The sequence below is a fragment of the Ictalurus punctatus genome, chromosome 7 (assembly GCF_001660625.3).
Source record: "Ictalurus punctatus breed USDA103 chromosome 7, Coco_2.0, whole genome shotgun sequence".
Taxonomy (NCBI): domain Eukaryota; kingdom Metazoa; phylum Chordata; class Actinopteri; order Siluriformes; family Ictaluridae; genus Ictalurus; species Ictalurus punctatus.
The window spans coordinates 9,035,644-9,051,099 of NC_030422.2; the positions used below are offsets into that span (position 1 = coordinate 9,035,644).

The following is a 15,456-nucleotide window of genomic DNA, read 5'->3' on the forward strand; positions in this document are numbered from 1 at the left end:
TTAAGCTGTTTCTGAGTTTCAATATCAAACTCTCACCATCTTCACCTTGTTGTTTACCTTGTTGTGAAAAATTAGAACAATGTCCTGTGGTAGCGACTCACATTTGAAATGAGCTGAAATGAGCCCCCACCCCCACCATCATCGTTGCACTATGAGAACAAGAGCTGGGGTTTTCTTAACCTGAAAGTTCTGTACCGTTTCAAAATCATGCATTTGTTTACCTTCCGGGAGTCCAATCAATAGATCAGTGGTCTCGTTCCTGGAAGTCAGTGTTAACGTAATGGAAGTGCATTAGGCCAAACTGCTGGGTAGTTCTTCCGCTGCCATTAATACACAAACAAGTGGACGTGTTAAAAGTCTGGAAAGAAAAGCGCACTAATGAATCTGAGGCATATATTTATGACAGTTGTTCGAAAGACTTGGACACTGTAGGAAAAACAGCCATATTATTATTTTCACATGTCCGGACTTGATTCATCCTGATGCTCTACTTTTGCACCTGTGACTCGTGTAATGCTGTTGTAAAAGATTGACATTTTACGACCAAGTCTCACCGTTGCTTCAGTGAATAATCTCACCTTGATACTAGGTAGATGTGGACCTATGAACTGCTGCTGTAATCCTTTGCTCGTTCCAGGACTCTCATTCAAAATCTGCTCATTCTTAGTACTACTTGACAATTTTAAAAGAGTGATGATATAAAATCCCACTATCCTGGTATCACCCAGAGGAAGCGGGGGGTCCAGTTTGAGTCTCAAGCTTTCTTCCTCATGAGGTCTCTGGGTTTTTTTCTGGGTTTTTTTCCTTTTTTTCCACTGTCTCCTCTGGCTTATTCACTGTGGAGCTACATCTACATCTGGATTTCTGTAAAGCTGCTTTGGGACAATGTCTGTTGTTAACAGCACTCTACAAAATGAAATGAAAATGAACTGAATTGGGTATTTCAGTACTGACTTTCAGACCTGGTGCTCCACTAATTCAAGGATTGTTGCAATTTCCTCCCATTGTGAAATATTTGGAGGAAAAATGGCCAGTTGGTCCTGGTCTTTTTATATATGAAAGACCGCAACAGCAATCTGGATGTATTTCAGGATTAATGCTGGCAATCAAAGCAAAATGCAGAAATATCAAGAGAAGGTCTTCCTACTATACAAATAATTATGAATGACAGATCTTACCCAGTACAATGTTCTTGCCGATTGGCCACTATAGGGTCACTGAACTGCAATGAAAGCAAAAAAAACATACTTTTTTCTGACATTGCCACCCTCTTTGATCCAAGCTATCTAATCTACGTCATTTCAAATCAACTAGCTAACATTGTAAAGAATGAGTCGCTTGAGTGTGTAAACAGAGAAGTATGCATTTTTTCAAGGCCACTAGGTAAACACAAACATTGCTAAATAAAATGTTTCGTATGTTTCGCCAATTGATTAATACATAGTAATTATTCATTTCAGTATTGGTAGTGACGAGTAGCAAGAAACATACTCGTACTCGGTATTAAAACATGGTACTGTGGTAGTATCCGTGAATCCGACTGTCTACTGTCTGATGTTTCTATGAGCATATATCCTGTCCGTAACTTATCACATTAGTGAAGCCCCAAAAGGGTTAACATAGATTAAGACAGATTCCACACTACACACACGTACACACATACTCATTCAGGAAGCATACTCTATCTCCAGCTGCTTCCAGCGCTTTTCATCACGCTCGACACAGAGGCAGCATGAACGCGTGTCTCGCCGGGTGAAGAATTGCAGGCGGTGCGGAGGAAACTATTTATGAAACATGAATCACCGTTCATTAATCTTTTACAAACACGCCGCTGTCGTTATAAATCAAACCGGGGCACCACACACACATGCACACGCTCTTTTGTGCGGCAGCATGTCGTAAATCAACATCTCAACTTGTTCTCTTTGTTTCCTCTGCTCTCAGGTTTTTTTTTTTTTTTGGTTCTAGTCTTTCCTCTGTTACTGTATGTTTATCTAAATGATAAGACACTCATTTCTTGTCTTCTGGATTAACCTCTTCAGACTTTCCTGAAAGACACATCGTCAGTTAAGTAGGTAAAGTAAATGATATGGCTGATTAAAATATAGCTAGGGAAGTAAAAGTAACCTTACGCAGCAAGGGTAAATGGTCTGCACTTATATAGCGCTTTTTTAATCTTAGCAGTTCCAAAGCACTTTACACTGGTAGTCATTCACACACCAATGGTAGCAGAGCTGCCATGCAGGGTGATACATTGGCACCGGGAGCAACTTGGGGTTCAGTGTCTTGCCCAAGGACACTTCAGCATGTGGAGTTGCGTGGGCCGGGAATCGAACCGGCAACCCTACAATTAGTGGACAATCCACGCTACCACCTGAGCCACAGCTGTCCAGCATAATCTCAAAATTCAACTAGAAATGAATTGGACCACACATCCATTCATCTTTTATGATAACTAATGTACGTATATTAATGCGGAACTCGAATTCTAACCCGTTGATGTTTGTGGCTCACGAGCGTAGATTTTGTCAGGGCAGGACTACCTTACGGTTGATCCTTCGAGGAGAGACTTTCGTTTGCCTATTTTTCCTGCTTCCAACCCATCAACTTCGAGAACTGACTGTCCACTTGCTGCCTAATACTGTATATCCCACACCTTGACAGGTGCCATTGTAACAACATAATCAATGTTATTCACGTCACCTGTCAGTAGTTTTAATGTCATGGCTGTTAATGTGATTGTGACTTGTTCAGCAAGGAACCAAAGAACAGCAAAAATGTTGAAAATAATATCACATTATACTGTGATACATTCTGTTACTGTGATGTGATTAAAATGTAAACATCCAGATAGAAAACTCTACATCTACGCATACAGTGTATATCTACAAATCCACTCCGAAATCCTCCAAAAGTTAGCTTGACTCCTGCTAGCATGTCATACTCATTCACCCGAGTATGCTTTTGTCTGTTCTGGCATCTTAAGTGTGTGTTTGTGCACACGTGAGCATGACTCGGCTGTGTTTTGAGCCCGATCTCGCTGCACCCGTCGACTTTGCTCAGGTCCTGAGTGTGGAAGGCAACATCTGCAGATGGGAGCTGATGAAAAATTGATGCCGCACAGTGCCAAGACCTTAATTACCCTGGAATGCAGAACAGACTGGGAAAACATAGTTCAGCGCCTCGGGACAAGGAATAGGGGAGTGTGACTGTGTTGAAAGAGGAGCCTTTTAGAACACTCGGCGTCTCTAATACACATCCTTATATACATTTCCTTACATGACCTCCACAACTGCTTCAGGTTCCCTTAATGCTTCTGGTGCTGAAATCTAGAGTGCGAGCCAGGGTTTGTTTTCACACACACACACACACACACACACACACACACACATACACATTTAGATGCTTTCGCAAATGCAGGTCGGTCCTCACGTGGTTTGTTATTGAATGACTCCCAGAGCAGCATTTTTTTCTTGGTGATTTTTCCCCAGGGGAAGTTAAACTGTTTACCAGGGAGTAATTGAGCACAAGCAAAAAAAACCCAAAAAAAACAGTACATAAAATAAAATTGCAAATGTTGCCAGTGACATCAAATTAAATTGAATTATTAAACTAAATTGTTTCCTGTTTTTCTCGCTCTGTAGTTACATTACTGGACTCGATGTCTGCTCTGGGGGACCTTGGATGGGAGGCGTATCCAGCAGAAGGGGTGAGTAACCACCAAACATCAATAGCTCATTACACGTTAACACCTTTTCACATGCTTTCATCTTTATCGAGCTGCCAGTTACCTTTCACTCACACGTATTGGCCATTTGATCAGGCAAAACATATTGTCTGACATTGTGTTCACAATGTCACCGTTCAGTGCCCGATACACTCCTCCAATCCACACACATACTCTACTGCAAGCTAGTTAAAAATTAGCATTCTTCATCCAAGGAAGGCTAGTCATTGGGTTATAAGATGTTGAGCTGTTGACAGACATAAGCTTCCATGCTGTGCAATCTCAGTTCCAGAATCAACGATTTCAGCTGATCATCCACACAAGTGCATGTTCTCACTGTGCATCGGGGGTTTCCTCCCGGTACTCCCGATGATTGACATTTCCAAATTGTCCGTAGTGTGTGAATGGGTGTGCGATTGTGCCCTGTGATGGGTTGGCACCCCATCCAGGGGGTCCCACCGCCTTATGCCCGAGTCCCCTGGGATAGGCGCCAGGATCCTCACGGCCTTGTGTAAGTTAAGCAGTACAGAAAATGGATGGATGAATGGATGGTCTACTGGTTATAATGAATAGTTGTATGACACCTAACACACACTGAAACTCCACATAAATCAATGGGAGACAGTTCAATTAGTGAAAACTTTCATCACAAAACTAGTGATGTTTTATGCATTTGCATGCTATTCATGAAACCAGAAGTATACTGGATTATGTCCAAATTTCTTCCTTCCAATCGAAAATGTTTTGAATTTTTTTGTCCATGACTCATGATCACAATGAAAATGCAATACATGAACAGAATGAAGTCGAGGAGCTCCACCTGCTCATGAATATTTATGAGCAAGTCAAAAGCACACTGTGTACAGTAGAAACTGTGTTCTGAATTCTTGTACATGCCCATTGCATATGTCTGTGCAAGTCAAGGTCATGTAGGATTTCCACAGAGAGCTAGGGTTTAAATAGCTAACTTATATTTTCATATAAAGATAGCGATGGTTAGGATTGGTGGATTGGCCTGACACAATTCCCTTCTTATTTGGCAAAGACACTAAGATTCAAATTTCCTAGATCACAACATAATCCTTGTGTGTAAAAGAGAGAAAGACATGTACGTGGAAGACAGGAGAGCTGCTTCGTCTCTCTATACGATGCACCCGGCATGGGCTAAAAATAATCAAGTTGGCGAAAGTCAAACTGGGCTTTAAAGGAAATCAATCTTCAGGATTTCACAGCCGCCTGTTTTAATGATTTCACGGAGCAGCCAGAAGCTGGATCGGATCTCCGTACTTGTTTCACAAACAGACAAATACATAGCAATTTATTTACACCCCCACCAAGGTTGGCCAGTATTAAACCTGGTTTTTCTACAGCATCAGGACCAATTTTTGAGACCAAAACTGGGCTTACATAATGCTAACATAATGCTGTACATGTTATCTAACTGGCCATTGTTTAGGTGCAAATTTGTTTCAGCCATCCATGTCCAAAAGAGCTGAGAGCTACAGTGACATTTAGCACACAGCATGGTTGAGTCAGATGGCTGTGGGAAAAAAAAAATCGTCAACATACAATGAGAGCGTGGTAGAAGAGTAAGGAAGGATTTGTGGGTTTTAGTGATTATCATGCCACTAGAAAGCACCCTCCATTTACATTAAGGAGATTAGCAGGCATGATAGTCTGGTGGAAATGGTACAGGTAATTTACTGGTAATTCTTCTGCATCTCTAACAGTACCTTTTACCTTGATTTCCTCTGCCAAGACTTTCAAAATCTGTCCAATTTCAACATGTTACCTGACTGATTCAGTTTAAATCTCGCAGGTTCCCAACCCTGGTCATGGAGAAACTCCTGTCCTGTACATTTTTGTGTATAATCCCTGCCCTAAAACACCCAGTTCAACACAGAAATGACTGTTAATTAGTTGATTAGTTGAAGCATCTGCGTTGGTAGAAGGGGAAAACACTGATATGCGCAGGATGTGGGGTAATTCACGACCTGGGTAGGGAACCTGTGGTCTAAAGCAAGGACAAATGCGTCATACAGTTTCATCATCTTGCTCTGAAATGTTTTTAAGCCTACCGGGAACATTACTAAGCCTCGTCCCAAATGCGGCTTGCTTTCACAGCTACCGGAACTGGTAACGTGCCAGAACATTAATGGGTAAAGCTGCATGTTTGAAAGGAGCTATAGTAAAAGGGCATACTGAACAAAGAAGTTTTTAAATTAGAATATTAATTTCTAAGTTTGTTGAAATGGCATCATTATTTGCCAGTGGAAAGAAAGGACCATGAACCAATGAAATTATTAGTTGTTGCAAATGTACTCATGCTTCCTCCGAGACATATGAAGACAGAAAACTGCTGTTCATGCTACCTCACAGGGCAACAGAACACACTGTCCTGTGATGTGCTAACTGGTTTCTTCCACATACTTGGTCTCCAAGAGGACCATGATTGGTTGATGTTGCTTTGATTGACAGAGGATTGCCATCCCTTGCAACCAGAGAGCCCGGACAGTTTTGATGTCTTGGACTCCTAGATCTCCCAGTGATAGAGTGAACGCTTTTGTGCCCTGCAGGAGCCCATAAATAACAAATGATGATGGACAAGGTTTTGGGTCCCAGAAGCATAAACATGTTGTTGTTGTGCTACCGAGTGTGCTTCTCCCCAAGTCTCCAGCTGGTATCAATGTTTAGCCAAGATTGTACTGCACAGTGGTACAGAGGGTAGAGTTGCTGATTCACAGCTCCAGGGTCCTCAGTTTGATTCTGATCTGGGGTTACCTTCCATATGGTCTTCCTAAGGGTTCCTCCCACCATGCTGGTAGGTGTACTGGGTACTCTAAATTATCTGAGGATATGTGTGTGTGTGTGTGTGTGTGAGAGAGAGAGTCCATGGTGATCTGGAATGGATTAGTAGGGACCTAGTTTTCCTGAGATATATGGATCCACCGTGAACCTTAGTGTTTACTAAGGATAAATGAATCAAAGTAGTTTCCTCCCTGAAGGGACCACTTGAAGAAGACACCACTTGCTGAGCTTTGGGACTCTCACTGTTGTCTCTTGGCTGGCATACATGGCGATGCTGACCTTTGACTTTAATTTCCCATGGTTGTTTGCTTAGCTCCACTGAATGTTTTCCTTAGCAACTCAAATGTGCGACATGACCCGGGCAGGCCAGAACCAATTCCCTCAGCCCCAAGCCAGATGTGCAGGCTTGGCTTTGGTTTGATGCTTAAAGTTCATTTCAGATGTGTGCGTGTGAGTGTGTGTGTGTCTAAAACCCAACAGGGACAGTTCACATCGGGCCGCCAGGAAACAGGTAAACCCAATCACGTGCTTTTCAAAGGGAGCCCCTCCTTCAAAAAAAAACAGATGTTCTTTTGTGGACTTTAAGACAGTAATGATCTTAAACTACCAGATAATTACTGTTACAAAATTCTGTTTAGCTAGAGAACTGACATGTTTGCTCTTCTTCAAAGTTGCCAGGCAATGCCGAAAAATGACTGATGAGTGGAGGCTTTTTTTTTATTCTCAAAGCGCCAAGGGCTGCAGGGAACCAGACACCCACGTTATCCTCCTGACAGCAGTGCTGCTTGAAAGTACCTAACCTTTACCTCCTGTCTAAACAGAATGCTTTTAACCTTGTGCATGTGCCATTGTGTATGTGGGCAATTGCTAGCCATTTTATGGTAATTGCATGTCGTTTATATGGTGACTCAGCTCACCATATGGCATGGCAGTTATTACGTGCTGTGTTTGATGTGTGTGTATGTGCCCCAGACACCCTGCTAAAAAACTTCAACCACTTTGTAAAATACTTTCAGCAACTCCCAGCAATAGCTTCCCAATGGAAATATAAAAGTTGAGTGCAGACTAACTTTTGAAAATAAATAAACAGGAACTCATAAGCCTGTCTTTTTCGTTGGATGATTATTTCTCCAAATGTCACAATCATTGCACCCTGGGGAAAGTGGCCTACTTTTTTTTTCACTCATAAAGTTATTCTGTAGCAACTTTGATTTGATCTGCAATGTCTGCCTGTGGACTGAAAAGTAACACACACACACACACACACATGTCTCCGTTTAAACACAGGCTGTACTTGTAATTGACCCTTGTGTCTCAGTTGATATATTTTAACCATACTCCATTCGTAATCATGTCGTTATAGCCTGTAACATCATGACAGGTTCGAGGAATTGCCTCGCAAATCTCCGGCCCAAATGAACAAAGCAAGCATGGAAAATAGTTTTGCTTCAAGTTTTCTTTGGAAAGTTTCTTTTGATACATCGTGGGTGCGTTCAAACGGTTTCCGGTGGTAGAGCTCGGCAAACGCAGTCAAACCGGACCATGGCTGTAGCCTCATGTTATGTTCTGATATTAGATAGGAGAGCTAAAATCGAATATGTATCAATAGACTTTGTATTGCCTTTGTGCCATGTTTACACCATCATTATTCAACAGCTTGAAGAATAGCACTTGATCCAGCGCATTCTATTATTTTGCGTTTTATTTTTTCTCATTGCGCTTAACTCGGAACGTTAAAAAAAAACTTAAGCACACTAACTAGCTAGCTATATTATTTATAAAGAAACAAAGCTAGAGTACATGCAAAATTAAAATCACAAAGTTAGGTGTCTAGTATTTGTTTAGACTTAATTTATAAAAGTTTTTGTCCCTTCAACATGTGAAATGCTACATATTGAATGCTTTTGTTTCTCCTTTGGCTAGCTTCAGACAGGATGGGAAAAGCTTTAAAGACATTTCTTTAACGATACGGACATTTGAGAACCCTGAGATTTTTATGTTTCGGCCCAAAGCGTGATGTCTAACCAGACATCAGTTCATTTAACAGTAACTCAAATCACTCAAGCTCTTAACTGAGACGGCGGTTTCCGAAAGTATCTCAGTGGCAAAATGAGATCCATAAACCCTGGTTTCTGGGTTTTATTTGGCAAAATCGAAATCTTTTGGGCGGGGGATCAGACATTTGAGCGATTGTTACTGCCTGGTTTATTTTCTTTCTCTTTAAGAAATTGAGATGTTTTCTTACTCATGTGAGAAGTGTCCTCGGGTACAGAACCTCACACAAGTGAAAGCAGATGTAGACGAAGTTGCATAGAATAACCCACATATACTAACATCTTACACACATGCACACACTAATACCTTATATGATGAGATTATAATATGAAAATGCATTGAATACTCATTAACATTCATGGACTGTTTGCTGGTCCCCATTAAAAACAGCTTATTTTCACAAAATGCTGATTTATTTTGGGTACTGAGCTTTGAAAGTATTTAGCTAGACAGATATTTCTGACATTTTGAGGACATCATGCTGCTCCCCATGAGGGGGAAAAAATGCTTGTTTCCACATAATGCAGCTGTCATTTGAAAAGCTAACGGAGGCAAAAGTTTTCTTTTCGGTTTCTGAGGTTAAGCGAAGGTTTTGGTTTTTCCACACTAGTATTTAGCATACCCTTATACCACACAAACATCTGGCCAACATCAGCACGATGTGTCCCAGTTACAGTATATCTCAACAATGTAACATGCAAATCATTGGCTAATTGGGAATGCATCACCACAGTATTGTTTTTTGTTCACGGTTAATGCAAGTTCCTGGCTAAAGGATAACACAAAGTTATTTAAGGGCATGAGAATGTAGTAGGTTATAAAGCTAACCCGAGATCAATCTACTTTATTGTTTGTTTGTTTGTTTTTAATTACCAGTATGGAATAACTGTAACCTTAGGAAAGGTTTCTCAAGGGTTCTTTGGATGGTAATCGGTAGTAACAAGATGTTGTACATGGATAGTTCCACCCGAGGGTGCTAGCTAAAGAAACCCTTAGAGTTCCAGATTTTTTTTCCTGGAAAGTAAACGTTAGCATGAGACTGAATTGTTAATGCAAACTCCTATTCCAAACACTACAAAAAAAAAAACATGTACCACTTAACATTTAACATGTTTCCTGCTTTCCCTGCAGTGGGAGGAGATCAGCGTGATGGACGAGCGCAACACCCCCATGCGCTCGTACCAAGTGTGCAACGTGATGGAGGCCAACCAGAACAACTGGCTCCGCACTCGCCACATCGCCCGCCACGGCGCTCAGCGCATCTACATTGAGATCAAGTTCACGCTGCGTGACTGCAACAGCCTTCCCGGAGTCCCTGGGACTTGCAAAGAGACGTTCAACATGTACTACCACGAGTCCAACAATGACAACCTGTGGTTCATCAAGGAGAGCCAGTACGTCAAGATCGACACAATCGCCGCCGATGAGAGCTTCACGCAGACCGACGTTGGCGACCGCGTCATGAAGCTGAACACCGAGGTTCGGGATATCAGCAACCTGAGCAAAAAGGGCTTCTACTTGGCCTTTCAGGATGTTGGCGCATGCATCGCTCTTGTCTCATTGCGGGTTTTCTATAAGAAGTGCCCGGCCGCCGTGCACAACCTGGCGCATTTCCCTGATACAGTGACGGGGGGCGACTCGGCACTTGTTGAGGTGCGTGGATCGTGCGTTAACGACTCGGAGGAGTTTGAGTCACCGAAGATGTATTGTAGTGCAGATGGCGGGTGGCTGGTACCGATCGGGCGCTGTATCTGCAAGCCGGGCTTTGAGGAGGGCAAGGACTACTGCCAACGTGAGTATCTTACCATATATACTGTATTACAAGAAAATGTAGGCCATATTATAGATCTGTGTTGAATGTTTAATAGGGTCCGTGGTTTGAATCCATTTCATTTGATTAGCCAAGGCTATTGAAATGTTCTGGAGAAATATGTTATCGCTGGAAGAAATATGTTATCGCATGCAACTCACGAGAGAGCATTCTTTAACATCAAAAAGTCAACACACATTCAGTAAAGTCATTTATACCAAAGGGGAGTTGAATTCCTGGTTCTGACTGGTCAGAAGATGTTGATTAATTTTCTTTAACGATTAAATTTCATTGAATTTTCTATTGTATATGTAAGTCTAATGATGAACAGATTACAAGAATGTATAATCATTGATATGGTCAAGAATGGGTGGCATGGTGGCTTAATGGTTAGCACATTTGCCTTGCACCTCCAGGGTTAGGGTTTGAATCATGCCTCCACCCTGCGTATGCAGAGTTTGCTTGTTTTCCCTGTGCTTTGGGGGTTTCCTCCAGGTACCCCAGTTTCCTCCCCCAGTTTAAAAACATGCATTGTAGGTTGATTGACATCTCTAAATTGTGTGTGGTGCATGAATGTGTTCACAGTTGTGCCTTGCGATGGGTTGGCACCCCGTCCAGGGTGTTCCCCGAGTTCCCTGGGATAGGCTCCAGGCTCCCTCACAACCCTGTGCAGGATAAGCTGTATGGAAAATGGATGGATTATCTGTCCATTTTGGATGGTCAATATTTCTGTAAGGAGAAGTTTATTTAACAGAGATGGAAAGAGTCTCCAAGGTCATCGCTTTGTCTCAGTAAGCTTCCTGCCACATGAAAAGTCTTCAGGACGTTCAAGTTTCTCGGTAACATGGCAAGCAGTGAAGAAACACTGTTTTGACTGTTACGACGCACCAATACATGTCTTCTTACGGAAAACATCACCATATCAATGAGTAAATTATGGCTGAAATTAACAATTATTTGATAATCGATTAATCTATCGATTATTTCTTCGATTCATAGATTAGTGCCATTAAAAGGCCAATTTTTATTTCCTGTATTTAAAAAAAGCAAAAAAACATGCTATTTCATATTCTGACCCACATGTTATCCTTCAAACATTGTGCAAATTGAAGGCTATGAAAAAGGTATTAAATGTACCGATATGGGTTATGCTATATATTGTGCAAAGGATTTAAAAAAAAATATTAACATTATATTTTGAAAACAAAAAAACAACAACTGACTGTCCTCAAACTTTAAAGCAGAAGTTAAATCACTATATTAAAAATGCTAAAGAAGAAAAACAAAAGCAGAACCTATGTGTTAACTGGTAAGAGGTTGAATGTAGTAGCACACACATTCACTCATTTGAACACAGTAACATGTTCCTTTATTCTGTAAATGTATGACACTTCTTACATGTATGTACATTTATAACCCCATTACAGTTACTGCTTTCATAAAAAACACAATTACTTTTGTCCATAAATATCGCTAAATATAGCATCAAACTACATATTTGAATATTTTAGTCAGAATTATTGCGCTTCCTTTCTATCGTGCACTGTTTGATTAACGCGCATGCGTGGACTCGCGCTTATTCAGTGAAGTGTAACGGAAACTCAGTCACTGTCAGCATGAGTCTTTATGTAAAATGGAAATACTGGCGTGAATTTCTAACATTTACAGATAAGGATGTAAACGTAAAAATGTCATCTCTGCACTTTAGAAAACATGTCTGGAACACATTAAACAGCACACGCATCTGTCGTAGCATCTGACACAACGAGCCACATTAATACACTTATGAGTTTGTTTGAAGCGCTTAATATAAACCGTTCTCACGTTTTGGACGACCTGGATCATGCACTTTTCCCACAGCAGCTCACTCTGTGAGCTAGATTGTATGTTTTTTCTTTGTTAAATAACAACACGTCCTCCATACAAGTTCTTGTAAATGAGATTTTAGTCTATTCAAAAGAGCTGTGGCATAAATGATCTCCCTAGACACTACCTTTGCAGTACTTTGTGCCTCAGTACCAGTGTTTCATTTCGCTGCGTTATTTTGAGTCCCTGTAAATTTTGAGACGATATACGGCACGGGTCGGTTCTGGGTGCCTGTTCAACAGAGCAGAAGATCTTTATAAAAGTGCTTGGAAAATTGTGGTCCGATCTGAAACTGTTACATAGTGGTTACTGTGAGTGTGTGTGTGAATAGCTTAAGGCGTCGGTGAGTCACGCCTATTCATCCTAAGCCGCTATTCCTGCTGGTTCGAGAGGACGTTATTGAGATGTAACTTTCTTCAAAGCCATTGCTCAGGGTTTTTTTTCCCCCCACCCTGCCTGCAGATTCAGACGTCTAGTGGGTACATCCATGTGTCTGACTTCCCAGTTTCATTTCAAATGCAAATGCTGAACTAAATCCATCTGTTCTTATTCTGCCTCACATTTAGTCACCATTATTACACTTCACTGCGATGGACTGGCACCCTGTCCAGGGTGTACCCCGCCTTGTGCCCGATGCTCCCTGTGATAGGCTCCAGGATCCCCGTGACCCTGAGAAGGAGTAAGCGGTAGAAGATGGATGGATGGATATTACACTTCATAGGTCTTTGATAGTAGTTTGTAATGAGTACAGGATCATCCGGTGTAATCATATCTCTTTGTCTGGTTTGACTCATTTAAACAGATTTTGCAATTTGGATATATTTTGAGTACTTTTAAATGCCGGTACTCCTCCACAACGTATAGCAATTTGTTCCTCTCGAACAGCGCTGTGGAGGGACGATGGAGATTCATTTTACAGAGCTAATATCGTCTTCTCTAATAGCTGCTGAGTGGGTTCATGTTGTTTGGTAATGGGAAAGGTGGGAACGCAGCATGAGCTTTCGCTGGCTTCGCCGGCATTTTCTTCTTGAGGAAGAATCTGAGTATTGGTGTAATTCATTGTCTGTGTTTGTGCCAGAAATATGGTATCCTTAAGTAGGAATGGCTTTGTTTGGCATTAGAAATCGTGCTAGTTTGTTGCTACTATGACTATGAGTTATGAAAAACTAGTCGATACACAGATGTACTGTATATTCTTAGAGGAAGGCAGCAATGATCGATCGAGCCGATCGAGCAAAGAGTATCCATGCTGGAATAAACATGTAACAGGAGCCAACCTTGATCTTCTCTGCTATTGGATTGGATATCTCCCTAATGCTATTCATCAGTATAAGTTGCAATTAATTATATTAATTTCTCAATATAGCCCATCGCAGTTCAAGTGAGATACGTGTATGAATTATTAACTAATATTGGAAGATAGTTCTGATCGTAATGAATCTTCATTACAGGGGAAATGCAAGCAATAATATAAAATAAACATTGATTTCCGGAACGTTTTCTCAGTTAAAGTGTAAACGTGGTGAAATATAAATTTCCACAGTTGAATCCACTTTGTCTGCCAGGCATTACATGTACGAACCATTTCTTATCTTTCTTTCATTTTTTTCTTTTTTTTTTAATTCTTTAAAAGCAGATCCAGACCATGTACGCCCTGTGGCATATTTTGAAACTGTGTGCCAGTCCTTTAGCTGACATCTTTGTAGGTATTTGTGAAAGCTCTGTGAGGTTACCTGGAATGAGATGACAGCTGTGCTCGAGGCTTCATAGAGCTGGAGAAAGATTATTGGACTTCGATAAATCCCCAGGAATGAAATTGCTAATCCTCCTCATAGCAGAGGGTAAACGTGTTCAATAGCAATGCTGATATTTTTTTTAGCCAGGACGCAGGGACAGATGTGATGGGAGGAAAAATGGTGAAGGACAATGGTTATACGCTGAATAAATGGTTTATTTATCAAGGAATTGGAGGAGAGAAGTCTCACGTTGGTGTATGTTAGCTGTGAGCAAAATTTTGGCCAATTATCTAGTCTGCCTCTCAGTTTTTCAGTGCTACCTCGATGATAATTGTGTCCAGGTGTGTGGCTGAGGTGCTATTAATACTGATCCAACAGTCATTCGAATCTTTGTGAAGTAATCCATCCAGCGAGGCAGTGTGAGTGGAAACAAAAGTTCGATGATTCACCCGCTAGCACTGTTTTTTCCCTGTCAGCTCACTCGCTGGTTTTAGAGCTCAGCAAACAAAAGGTCAGCCTGTTGAGAATGCATCGAAATGAGTCTCACTTTTTTTTTCTTCCCCCAGCTAGCGTCCTTTAGACAGCGTAGCTGCTAATGGACTCATTAGCTAGGCTGAAACGGCCACCCAGTATAATTGTTGACATTTTGCACAGCGCTGTTTTTGTAACCTTACCGCCCTTGGTTAATTTTTTTTTCTTTTTTCTTTTTTTTTCTTTTTTTCCCCCACTGGATTGCTTTCTTGTGGCTTTCAGTAATTGTCACCCCTCCTTGTCCAGCAGCTGCGAGCATCAGGGACTGCTCATTTGATGAGACAGTCTGGCTCTGCGTTAAATATTCATAAGGTCTCAGGAAGATGTGGCTTAAAAAAGGCTAAGTGCTTTCATTAAAAAAGACAAACAAATCATAAAAAATGATGAAATTCAATTAGACTTGCCTACTAGCAGCGTGTCCCCAGTGCTCATTTGGAAGTCAGCAAGGTCCAGGATTTGAATGCCGAGTAGTGTGCTTGTGTGTATATGTGGATTTTAGCGAACACGCTGACGCATACACTGTCTTTCTGTGTATGAAATATTCATATCAGTGAAGCCACATATTTTGTAACCATACTTTCTTTACTTTCTTTGGGACTTGTGGGAGTGGCATAGAGTGGTGATTCAGGATGCTGCATTTAAAGGCTAAAACACTCTTGTAGAAGTTTTCTAATGATACTGATATTGATTTGGGTCAGAGCTAAGTTGAGAAATGAAATTTTAATCATAATGTATAAAAAGTAGACTCCATGGCTAAAAACGTTCCTGGAATTGGCTTTGAACCTGTTTACAGTAAGAAGATTACCCACACCATTACCTAGGCTATATGTGAATAATGGTCATTGCAAATTTCTCAAGGTTTTCCACACCCACGTAGAGCCTAAAGCCAGAAACCATCTCAGCTGTATTGCCCATATGGCCCA

The 15,456-nt window shown here is 41.2% G+C and overlaps 1 protein-coding gene across 1 annotated transcript in view; it reads left to right on the forward strand.

The window, feature by feature from the left end:
- Positions 1 to 15,456, forward strand: part of epha4b (eph receptor A4b) — a 109,082-nt gene that overhangs the window by 14,266 nt on the left and 79,360 nt on the right. The window contains exons 2-3 of the mRNA XM_017472732.3: positions 3,645 to 3,709; positions 9,722 to 10,382. Of these exons, the coding sequence (XP_017328221.1) occupies positions 3,645 to 3,709; positions 9,722 to 10,382 (726 nt within the window). The remainder of the gene's footprint in view (positions 1 to 3,644; positions 3,710 to 9,721; positions 10,383 to 15,456) is intronic.